Consider the following 13,006-nt stretch of genomic DNA (forward strand, 5'->3'; position numbering starts at 1 on the left):
TTATATAAACAAATTTGCACCTGTTCCTTTCTACAATAATCTTAATAGATATAGTCTTCACTTAATCTCTCACCAGTGATTGGATATGTTAATATTTCCTGCAATACTTCATTCTTCTTTGGTATTGCTTCTTTTGTTATGCAGTTTTCTTCATCATCAGACAATAATCTAACATTCTTCAACTTTTACCCATTTTTTCTAATTTTGCCCTTCCATGAAGCCAAGAAGAACAAGTCTGTGAAATAACATTTTTTCAAATACTTGAAAATATATAATATGTAAACCCTAAGTCTTCTCTTTTTGTATTCAAAATTCAAAATCTTCCTCCTTAAAGATTTCCTTGGCCAATTATGTCAGCACTGATCTCTTACTTTCCTGACCAGGCAAGGCCATTTTTTGCCCTTTCTATATACTAGTTCAATACTACGTATCTTTTCTCAAATTTTATGTGTCCATCCTTTTGCTCCTGCATTCTCCATCCTCCAGCCACCAGATGAGCTGTATTCTGACCTGTTTGAAAAGACCACTGAACTCTGACTCATAAAACTCCCAAGGCTGGTATTTGTGGACTTAGGGCAGTCTGTTATAAAGATGGACTGAGGCAAGTTCACCTTTTTCATCTCTATTTTTAAGTGAGATGTGCTGAGAAGCAAGAAACTTAAAATTTTCAGTGTCTTTTAAAGTTCATTTTCCTTTTTTCTAAATAAATTCAAAATAAAAAATTTTAATCCAGAAAGAAAACTATGCCTACCCTCCTCCTACCAGAAACCTACTGACCTCTACCAAAGACCTAAACAGCCCCAATGTCATTGGCCTTTTTCAAAAACTAAGGATGAAGATCTTTTCTTACAAACAAGATCCTAAGTTTCTTAAAAACATGAAAAAAGTAGACTTATTTCTATATCTTGAAGTTCTAGGCACAGAATTATACTAGGAAGTTCCTAATAAGAACTCATTATATTTAAACTCAACATATAATGATAATTACTATTACTAATTATTATACAATAAATATAATTAGAATAAAAAATAGCCTCACATATAAGAACTCACAAGCTTTAGACTTGGAAGAATCAGATTGTCTAGACCAATAAGCTCATTTCACAGCTTTGAAAGTACTAGAAGGTTACTATGTGGAGAAGCATTTTGCTCATTCTACTTAGCTGCTGTAGTCAGAACTAGAAAAAAATGAGTGAATGTTAAGATTGCAAGTTCCTTAAGGGAAAGGATTATCTTTTGCCTCTTTTTATATTCTCAGTGCTAAACAAAGGACCTGGAATATTATAGATATTTAATAAATGTTGATTGAATAATTGATTTATTTTTTAAAAGATTTGAAGAGCAGCAGATCTGGGTTTGATGAGAAAAAATCTTGAAAACAGAAAAATCTCAAAAAAAAAATTAAATTACCTCTGGAGGTACTGGAATACCTCTATTAGTTCAGGTCTTTAAGTGAAGATTGTATAATCACTAGCTGAGGTTATTATAGAAGATATTTCCATTAAAGAACAAATTGGATCCTACAGGCTTCCAGCTCTGAGATTCTTTGACACTGAGGCTCAAGAAATTTTAAGTGACTTATCACAGCAACAATAGCACCAGATTCAGGAGCTGAACCTCCATTATCTAACACCAGATTCCACTATATATCTTGAGAGCTTCTATAATAAATATTTATTACTTTTCCCAGAGTAGAATTTAGGGCACTTTGAGAGAGTTGGGATGGTTTGGTTTTTGTCTTGGTCTCCAGAGAATTCCACAGTGCCCTAGCATACGCTAGCCTTCATAAACTTGGTTGGTAAAATAGAATTAAAATTTGCATTTCTTGCCTTACTTTTTTAGTCAGCGTCAGACTGAGCCCATGGCCATAGGTTTCCTTCAAACTGGAGGGAGAACCAGCACATCTGAGTTGCCCATTCTGGAGTATTGCAATGCGATCACTAAGCACTTCTGCCTCATCAAGATGGTGTGTAGTGAAGATTAAGGTACGACCTGCATTTCAAGATCAAAAGAACATCAAAGTTTACATTGTAATCTCCTCAAGAAAGCTTATGAAGTTTCAGTAGAATATTGGAATTTTCTTGTTCAAATGGATTTCTAGGATTATCTACTCAGGGACTATATTGTACTTCTTATATTTCCAGAATATAGCATAGTGTTTGGTATATAATAGGTACTTAATAAATGTTTAATGATTGGTTGATAACAAAAGTATAATCTTTAAAAACGAAGGAATTTCTAACAAACTATTGGTAGAAATTGCCTAATAATTTGGGAATATAATCTGAAATTATACTAAAAAAAAAGGACTAAAATGTCCAAATCTTTTGATTCAAAGGTCCCACTATCAGTTATATATGGGGGAAAGACCAAAAAATGCAAAAATCCAATATATATCAAAATATTTAAAATAAGACCAGCCCTTTTTAAGATAAGGATTAGACCAGGTGATCATTAAGTTCTGCCCCCCAACTCTGCAATTCTCTGATTCTTGTCATATCATTACATAGTGTAAAGCTTTCTATTATGTCATGTTGTTCTGAAAAGTATTTCTGAAAAATATATATCTGTAGATTAAAATATTTTAAGTACAATGAAAAATGTATTTAAAGGAGCACTATAGTAGTTCTTTTCTCAAAAGAAATAATCATTCCTTAATGTATACGTTTTATAAATTCAGTTCCCCTTTTTAATATCCATGCACTTTAAGGAAAAAGACAAAAACATTTATCATGAAGAAAAGACCTATATTAATTTTATCTCTTATTTTCATATGACAGAATGAAAAACCCCTATTGATTTTTCATATTTAAGCATTTCTCTAGATAACAAAAAAGAAAGATAAATAAGTTATTTTATAAAGGTCCAGATGATCAATTAATTGATATTATCCTTTTGTTAATTAATCTTAAAGAACATCTAATAGCATGCAGAGAGATTTGAAAAATTGCTAATAAGATTTAAAATTGGAATAAAAATAATCTCCAATCATTTTATCTTCTGATGTCTTCTGAAGTCACTCTATTTTTGCTACAGATACCTTCTTTTTTCATAAAAGCAATGATCACATAAAAGAATAGAAATGCACATTTTGATCAGTAAAAGGATTAAAAAGTAAGCACAATAAGCAAAGACCACTTCTATAAATGTTTTTCTTAATAGATAAAGAAGAAAACTAACCTAATTTCTATCTGAGAATGATGCTAGTCACTGCAAACTATGTGTGGTGAACATAGGGGGCATATATGAATATGCCCAGCGTGGCGTGCCCTCATCAGAGAAGGTCCTGAGCAAAGAAGAAATGCATTAACCCAGAAGAAACTCGAGATGCACAAAGTTGGAGAAACTAGTCCAAATGTTCATATGAACTATTTGTGCAACCTATGGAAAAGCATTCCAAGCTCATATGGTCTGATCAGCCACGGTCGGACACACTGTAACTCAATTATAATATAGTGATGTCATCTTGGTCCTCTTCGAAAACAAAGAGTATCCACCAACCAACCAATAGCAAGTCTCACAGTAAATAGGATGTGTGACTAACAGTTCTTTTCCTGAAAAAGAATGCCCTTAAAATTATGGCTTCAACCACTTTCTGCTGGAGATGAGAAGAGGAAATTATATGAATAATTTCCCTCTAATGATTTGATAATAATTTGGTCATGGAAGTGGTTATGAATTCTTGAAGGCTATACTAGCATATCATAAACTCTAAGAATCTTTTTAAGTTGGAGAAATTTATGAAAACAATTTTCTAAGTCATAGAAGGGATATAATGTATTATAAGAAGGACCCATTCTAATTGATCACAGGTGCTAATTAATCATAGGTCACATGAAGACATGTGACTTTTTCATGAGTTCTTGATATGAACCAAAACCTATCATCAGGTTAATATCTAGTTATCTAATTTAAATAATTTATGTTTGTGATATTTGCTCAATCTGAAGAATTTTGTCACCTGGTAAATTCAAAACATTTTTGCATCTGGATTAACAATCAAATCTCTGACAGTACATTAGTGACTTTGGAAAAATCCCTTAGCTTCTAAAAATCTCTTTTCAGTGAACAAATTATTAAATGCTTCATCTGCTACACATTGTACTAAATGTTGGAGATACAAAGAAAGGCAAAAATACTGATTAATGGGAAAACTACATGTAAAAATTTATGTACATAGTAGACAGAAAATAATCTCAGAAACAAAGCACTATTAATATATTGGGACCAGAAAAGTATTTCTACTAAGATGGGATTTGAGTTAAATCTTGAAAGGAGCCAAATGAACTAAAATATGGGGGGAAAGTGGGGTTGTGGTGAGGGCGTATTCTAAAGATAGGGAATAGGAAAGATGGAACACACAAGGAAGACCACAAAGACTGACAAAGCTGAATCACAGGATATGTGCAGTGAAGAAAAGTATAACACTGAGGAAAAAAAGGAAAGGAGACAGGTTTTCAAGAGCTTTAGATGCCAAACAAAGGATTTACATTTGATCTAAAGGTAACAGGGAGGCAGTGATTTTAAATGGGAAAAAAAAGTATCAAGGTCAGAGACATACTTTAAGAAAATCACTTTGGCTGCCTAGGGAAGGCTACATAAGAGTAGGGAGTGATTAGATGGAGGGAGACCAAATAGAACACTACTGGTATAGTCCAGATATTAGATGAGAAAGGCCTATAGTGCTGTAAAGGCTTTACAGAGAAAAAGGACATAAATAAAAGATACTGAAAATTTTAAAATAAGCTTTGATAACAAAATAAGGAATTGGTTAACCTTCAAATTCTGAAGCCTATGAAACTGTTACTTTAGCATATCTAAATTGCTTATATTAAATTCACTGCTAACAACTAAGGTGAAAGAAACATATTTATTCTTATATCTTGAAAATAAAATGAGACAGGAAAAAGGGGTCATAGTAGTTCTTTATCCAATTTCAATATTTTACAGAGAACGAACAGGTCCAAATGAAGGCCAAACTAATTTATGAGAGTAGATACATGTAGAAGGAATTTGTGAATTATAAGCCACAAAGAAGTAAAATAGCAGGTGCTTTCCTGGGTATTTACTCATTATAACATTCCAAAACCAATATTGATTTGAACTAAAAGAAGTGAACTTAGCCTTTGAGTTCAAGTGACAGGAGCAGTGATACATTTAATTAGTACTCTGTTACTTGCAGTTAATTTCAAGTGAAAATAGTCTAAATGATTTCTGTCTAAAAATAAAATGCTCTCCATCAATTTGGATAAAGTGACAAAGAATATTACACAATGAATTAAGGGAATATTGAGAATTTCACTTGATATTTTAAGAATTTTATGATATATTTCATGGTAAAGTTTCCTAACCTTTCAAGTCAACTACCATTTTGACTTATAAATCACACTTTTCAGGAAAAAAATTGTCTAGATGAAATGATGTATATATCAGTCTGCCAAATACTGATGAAGAGATGATGCAGGGAGTTAGAAAAAGCTGGGTTCAAGCCCACTTTTGACACATTCTTGCCATGTGACTAATGGAAGGCATTTTCTGTCTCAGTGACATAAACAACTCTTGAAAATTCTAAGTTGGAGAATTGATGCAGATATGTAGTGGTAAAAGGAATTTTTATCATGGGGAGTTCCTTGTACCAAAGAAATCACAGGTCTGATTGATCAGACAACAAGCATTAGCTATGAAAAAAAACAAAAATAATTCTTGTCCCCCAGAACTTACATTCAAATAAGGAAAAACAACCTATAAAAATATAGATATATAAAATATATGTGCAAAAGAGAAATAAAGTAACTTTAGAGGAGAAGGCAAAGAAGGTGGTGGGATGAAGAAGGGACAGAGGAGAGGACCGGAAAACGCTTCCTACAAAAAAAAGCATTCTGGTTGGGCCAGCTAGATGGTACAATGAGTAGAGCCCTGACCCTGAAGTCAGGAGAACCTGAATTCAAATCCCACCTCAAACACTTAATACTTACCAGTTGTGAGACTGGGCAAGTTACTTAACCCCAATTGCCTCATGCAAAAAAAAAAAAAAAGTATACTAGAATCTGAGTCCTGAAGAAATAAACTTCTAAGAGGAAAATGAATAGGAAGAGAATCCTAGGTTTAGATGATAAGTATAAAGGCTTGAAAATTAGAGATGTTGCATCATTTGTGAGGAAAAAATAAATAGGTCAGTATGATCAGAACATGGAGTTTATGGAAAGAAGAAAACTATAATAAAACTGGAAAGGGAAGGAGGAAAACTTCTAGCCACAATGGGACACAGATTCTCGAGCTTCCAAATATATTAATTCTAACAGAACCATGAAATGCCTGCCAGACCCTATAATGATAAGAAGTCCAATGAAAAACTACAGTGACATTTCACCCCAGGAGTGAATAAAACACTAGCCAGAAGTCAATGGGCAATAAGAAAATTCCTTCTTTCTCCTCACCCAGCACTAGTGCAGGGGAGTCTCCACATGATCAGGGATAGAAAATATATAGTCTCTGTATCTGGAGAAAGCACTAGCAAAGGGCTCCCATAAAAAGCCTCAGGAGGATTGAGTAAAAAAGCTCCATTGTGAGGATCTTAAAAGCCTCAGGAAATATTAGAGGAAAGCAGCCAGCATCAACTAGGCAGGGTTTCTGATACCCCTAACACTCTATCTTAAGATATAAGATATAAATCTCTGAATCTCTCAATTTCAAAGGGTCTTAGCAAACAATATGGACATCAGTGCAGGCAAAATAGTTCATAGTCTCAGAGTTCACAGTCAAATGGAGGCAAGGGAGAAAAAAAAGCATAAAACCCATAAAGACCTTAGAAAATCTCAAAACACAAAATGAAAATCATGAGATATGTGCAGTATTTTCAGAAATTTACATCTTGTAACAATTCAATTAGCATTCACTCAAAATGACTCCTAATAATAAAATAATAATTGCTAAGCAATAAGAAAAACTAATTCAGAAGAAAGGAATAACTTTGGAAAAGAATTTTTTTCTCTCTTAATTATTCTACTGTTTATTTGGGTTGATGGCTGTCATTCTGATGAATCATCAGATATACTGTCATGTTGACTTCCATGTTTGTCAGCTTTCATGTAAAGGTGAAAAAGGGTTTTGTTGATTTCTACTATTGCCAGGATAAGAAAATAAGAGAATTTGAAAGGACAATTTGAGATGACCAAGAGGTCATTTAGTATAATGCTCCCAACTTCAGATACACTTATAGAAATTAGTTTACCATGAACTTTTTTCAGTCTCAAAATTCATGGGGTCAAAGCCTTTTATTCTTTAAAAAGGATAATTTATTTTTAAATGGATTTTTCTTCTTCCTCTTCAGTTTCCAGTCCCTTCAACAGTTCAAAAATTGTAGAGGGTAGAATAGTAGACAATACAATACTAAATATGATTGACAAGAGATTTTTTTTAGAGAGCCATACTCCAAGCTAGGAGGATTTGGGTTCAAATACTCCTTCTAACCCACCTATACTGACTGTGTGACCATGGGCAAACCACTTTTTATATTGTTTGAAGCAACTTTATAAAATTATAAGTTTTATTACACTAGTAATGGAAATTTCATAACCTGGGAGTTCCTTACATTAATGAAATCCTTATCCTACTTCTTTAATTAACATGGGCTAAGATTAATTTTAAATAGAAAGACAAAATAGGTAATTATATAGTGATTTCAATAATTCCAAATTTAAGGGCTATTGTCCTTAAGCTGTCTTAAAGACAAATTTTTCCTGTCTTCAAGATCAATAATTTGTTAATATAAAGAGCATGTTTTCCTTGAATATTCTATTTTTTGTTCTCTTCTTTCAAACTTTCTCTTTTATGTAATTGCAGTCATAATCAGTTATTCTCTCTTTTGTTTCTTTTGTAAGATTTGCCAAGGAGGGTGACAGATTTTTTTTCTATTTTGTCAATTCTTATTGCTGTATAGACCATGAATTATGTTCTCTGAATTTCTTATTTCTCTTATATTACTCAGAATCCCTTTACTATGGTTCCATTCTATCTTGGGAATCTACAGTATCTTCTATCCCACCAGATGTTAATTCATTTTTATCATGCAAATTTTTTTTTCATTGATAAATACACTCTTTGGGACAGCTACATAGCACAGTAGATAGTGTGCTGACCCTGGAGTCATAGAGACCCAACTTCAAATCTAGCATCAGATACTTATAAGTTGTATGGCCCTGGGCAAGTCACTTAACCCGATTTGCTTCAGTTCCTCATAAATAAAATGAGTTAGAGAAGGAAATAGCAAACCACTCTAGTATCTTTGCCAAGAAAACCCCAAAGAGGGTCATGAAGAGCTGAGCACATCTAAAATTACTCAGAAAAGATGGTCTGTTTTACCTGAACTTAAGGCTGTATTCCGTTCTATCATTAATAGTTGTTGGTTTAAGATAAAATCAAAATGGGTTCATGATTTAGGCATAAAGAACGAGATTATAAATAAATTAGAGGAACATAGAATAGTTTACCTCTCAGACTTGTGGAGGAGGAAGGAATTTGTGACCAAAGATGAACTAGAGATCATTATTGATCACAAAATACAAAATTTTGATTATATCAAATTAAAAAGCTTTTATACAAACAAAACTAATGCAAACAAAGATTAGAAGGGAAGCAACAAACTGGGAAAACATTTTCACAGTTAAAGGTTCTGATAAAGGCCTCATTTCAAAAATATATAGAGAATTGACTCTAATTTATAAGAAATCAAGCTATTCTCTAATTGATAAATGGTCAAAGGATATGAACAGACAATTTTCAGATGACGAAATTGAAACTATTTCTACTCATATGGAAAGAATGTTCCAAATCACTATTGATCAGAGAAATGCAAATTAAGACAACTCTGAGATACCACTACACACCTGTCAGACTGGCTAAGATGACAGGAAAAAATAATGATGAATGTTGGAGGCGATGGGGGAAAACTGGGACACTGGTGCATTGTTGGTGGAGTTGTGAACAAATCCAACCATTCTGGAGAATAATCTGGAATTATGCCCAAAAAGTTATCAAACTGTGCATACCCTTTGATCCAGCAGGGCTACTACTGGGCTAAGGGACCTGTATGTGCCAAAATGTTTGTGGCAGCCCTGTTTGTAGTGGCTAGAAACTGCAAAATGAATGGATGCCCATCAATTGGAGAATGGTTGGGTAAATTGTGGTATATGAATGTTATGGAATATTATTGTTCTGTAAGAAATGACCAACAAGATGAATACAGAGAGGCTTGGAGAGACTTACATGAACTGATGCTAAGTGAAATGAACAGAACCAGGAGTTCATTATATACTTAAACAATACTCTATGAGGATGTATTCTGACAGAAGTGGATTTCTTTGACAAAGAGAAGATCTAACTCAGTTTGGGCAGAATCTGCTACACCCAAAGACAGAACACTGGGAAATGAATGTAAACTGTTTAAATTTTTGTTTTTCTTCCCAGGTTATTTTTACCTTCTGAATCCAATTCTTCCTGTGCAACAAGAGAACTGTTAGTTCTGCGCACATATATTGTATCTAGGATATACTGTGACATATTTAACATGTAAGGAACTGCTTGCCATCTGGGGGAGGGGTTGGAGGGAGGGAGGGAAAAAGTCGGAACAGAAGTGAGTGCAAGGGATAATGTTGTAAAGAAATTTTTTTCCAAAGAAAAAAAGAAAAAAATATTTGTTGGTTTATCTATTTACACTTAAAGTCTTTAAACTGGTATCTTCAGGAACATCAGTACTTCCCCACCTATTTCTCCCTATTGCTCTTTTTTGACTGCAATTTCTCTGAATGCTGAACTTCAAACTTGTCTCATTCATCCATGTGGGCAGTTCACTATGCACAAGCCTCAGAATCTGTCTCAAGTGACTTCTGGAGAAATAAAACTGGCCACAATTAGATGGTGAGTTCTTTCCCTCAGGTGGAGAGTACCATATAAACACATACTTTGTTCAAATCTCTAGTAGAGCTCCGTTATGTCACAAAACATTTCTTTTGGATTTATTTTGTCTTTTGGATTTCAGTTTGTATGATCTTACTATTGGAGCACGTTGGGTAGAATGGGCTGGTGGTGAAGAAGGATGTTCAATGAATATGTTACAGGGTAAGGATTATAAGCTTTCTTTATTTTTAGTTCACTAAATTGCTGTTTTGAATTTTTAGTGTCTTAGAGTGTAAAGAGGGCTGAAGTTGCTTTTATTTCTTGTACATGAAATAAATGGAAGAATCAAGCATATTTCAAAAATAATGATATACTGTTGGGTAACAAGTCCATTTAGTTATTTCATAAGCATGTGTTTCTTGGAGAGCTGCTATAGATTGACATATGCATCAACTTAAACATAAGTAGTATAAAAGACACATTCAGAAACATTTATCCCCCAATAAAAGAATGTCTATCATGTAGTCCCATCAGGTAGCTATCAGGTAACCCCCAAATACTACAGTGGTACCCATAAGATATTTAAAGAATTGAAGAAAGGCTTCTTTTGTGTTAGATGTTATAGATGATTCATAGAAATAAATAGACAAGAATCTCAAAGTATGAGATGTTATGGAGGGTTTATCATGTACACATGGAGGGAGAATACACACCATCATTATATTAATAAATCAGCTTTTTGAATCTAAAGATAACTCTTAAGGAACATGAAGGAAATAATTTAAAATAGTTCTAAAGTTCTTGCTGGGTTTTTTTCCTACATGATATTTTTTTTATTATTTTCCCAGGAAACAATTTCTGAAACAAAATTGTTCTTATCTCTCTTGATGCAAGATTTGATCCTATGAATGACTGATGATCTTAGATCTCTAATGAACAAATAATAGCTTGTCAGAACAAAAAAGGAAATGATTTTCATTTCCTACCTGCTCGATATTTTAGTAGAATATCCCATATCCCTCGGCGAGCACAAGGATCCACACCACTAGTAGGCTCATCCAGAACAATGACATTTGAATTTCCAATAAAGGCAATGCCAATTGAGAGTTTTCTTTTTGTTCCCCCAGAGAGAGCTCTGATGTGCTTGTGTTGGTGATGAGTTAAATCCATATCTTGAAGGGTTCTAGAAGATGAAAAAGTCTATCACTGTGGTTCACAAAAAATACTGACAGTGTTTGTATAAATCTCAATCCAATTGAAATGTTCCTTAGAATTCAGTAGGTTACAGCTGAGAGTCAGCACTGTATGGTAGAATGAACACTAACTGGAATCAAAAAATAGAAACCTAAGCTTAGATTCTGCCTCTGAAACTTGATTACTATGTGACCATAAAGATGTTACTTAATTTCTAGATTTCAATTTTTTTCATTTCTTAAATCAGTTAATAGAGTCTATAATACCAACCTTATATAAGAGGCAGCTTAGTATAGTGGATAAAAAGAAAGGAAGAAAATAAGCATTTATTAAATACCTACTATGTTCCAGCCATTATGCTAAGCACTTTATAAAATTATCTCAATGATCATCACAACCACCATGGAAGACAGCATTATTACACCATTTCACAGTGGGGGAAACTAAGACAGACAGAGATTAAATGACTTCTCAAGGATCACATAGATAATAAAGGAGGCAAGATTTGAACTCAGATTTTTCTAACCTCAGGCATCATACCACCTAGCTGCCTTATATATATGATAGCCTCTGAGCCAGGAAGAAGCAAGTTCAAGTAGCTTCTTTGACACATACTAACTGTGTGACTCTAGGCTCACTTAACTTCTCAGTGTTCCAGACAATGCTCTATAATAATAAATCTCACAGAAGGTGCTGACCTGCATTGTAGAGTGAGTTTCCTCTCTCAGGATAAGCCTAGGTAACCTCTTAGATTCCCTTTTGATTTGAATCAATTATCCTTCAGTACTTAGAACAATGATGATACATACTAAGCACTTTATAAGTGCTTGTTGAATATTGACTGACCACATTATTTTCAGATTCTTCCTCTTCCTGTACAAGAACTACCCTGTACCCTTCTTAAAACCATTCAGTATTTCCCCATCAAATGTATAAAATTCAAACTTTTTAACCTGGCATCCAGTCATCTACAACCTAATAACTTACAAACTTCCCAGAGAGCTGCTTCTCATACAAGGGCTTATTATCTTGCTTTGTTTTTATCCACTATACTAAGCTGTCTCTCATACAAGTTTGGTATTACAGACACTATTCACTGATTTAAGAAACAAAGAATAATGGCCTTCAATTTATTATGTTTCAGTCACATTTTACTAACCATTGTATACTTCTTACATGTTTATTATGCCTTGACTATTCTGCCTCCAACAACTCCATTTTTTTAACTTCTACCCAACTTTTGAGACCCATTTCAGATACCACATCCTCCAAAATCTTAGTCACATATAATGTTTCTTTTCTCTGTCCTATAGTATTCTTGTATTATTGTATCATATTCTGTACCATAATTATACATGTCCCTATCTACCTGTCTACCCGTCATGTCATTGCATTCCATTTTGAACTATATACACCCCAAATCTGTACAGTATTGTTTATATCTACTCAGCACCTAGCACATAATAGCCTTTAATGCTTCTTAAATGAAAAAATGAATGAATAAATAGCCAAAGACATTATTATATTTGAATCAACAACAGCATAGCAGACCTCATCAGTAAGTAGTGCATTATCTATGTTGTGTTCACCTGTAAATTACCTCTGTACAGTGCTTAACTCAATTCCACATGTAAGCAGTTAATGAATTTTTTTATGTTGGTGAATATTCATTTCTCTATGGAAATAGTTTTTATTAATAAACATGAATACATTAACTGCTCATCAAAGAGCCCAACAATTTTTAGCAAATTAAACACAGAATATTGCAAATAGTTTGCTTACTACCACCTGTGTAGACTCAATGCTTGCGATAGTAAGTACCTTGGGTACCTATAAACTTTTCAGATAACATGAAAATGTCATTTTTAAAATAATAATAATTGTGCATTGATAGATTCATGATCCATTAAGATGGAAA

The 13,006-nt window shown here is 33.4% G+C and overlaps 1 protein-coding gene across 1 annotated transcript in view; it reads right to left on the minus strand.

Annotated features, from left to right (window-relative positions):
• The window catches only part of ABCA13 (ATP binding cassette subfamily A member 13), a 504,928-nt gene that overhangs the window by 260,104 nt on the left and 231,818 nt on the right, over positions 1 to 13,006 (minus strand). Inside the window, exons 39-40 of the mRNA XM_031957225.1 lie at positions 10,881 to 11,077; positions 1,835 to 1,992 (exon numbers count right to left, since the gene is read on the minus strand). Of these exons, the coding sequence (XP_031813085.1) occupies positions 1,835 to 1,992; positions 10,881 to 11,077 (355 nt within the window). The remainder of the gene's footprint in view (positions 1 to 1,834; positions 1,993 to 10,880; positions 11,078 to 13,006) is intronic.

Source organism: Sarcophilus harrisii, chromosome 1, assembly GCF_902635505.1.
Source record: "Sarcophilus harrisii chromosome 1, mSarHar1.11, whole genome shotgun sequence".
Taxonomy (NCBI): Eukaryota; Metazoa; Chordata; class Mammalia; order Dasyuromorphia; family Dasyuridae; genus Sarcophilus; species Sarcophilus harrisii.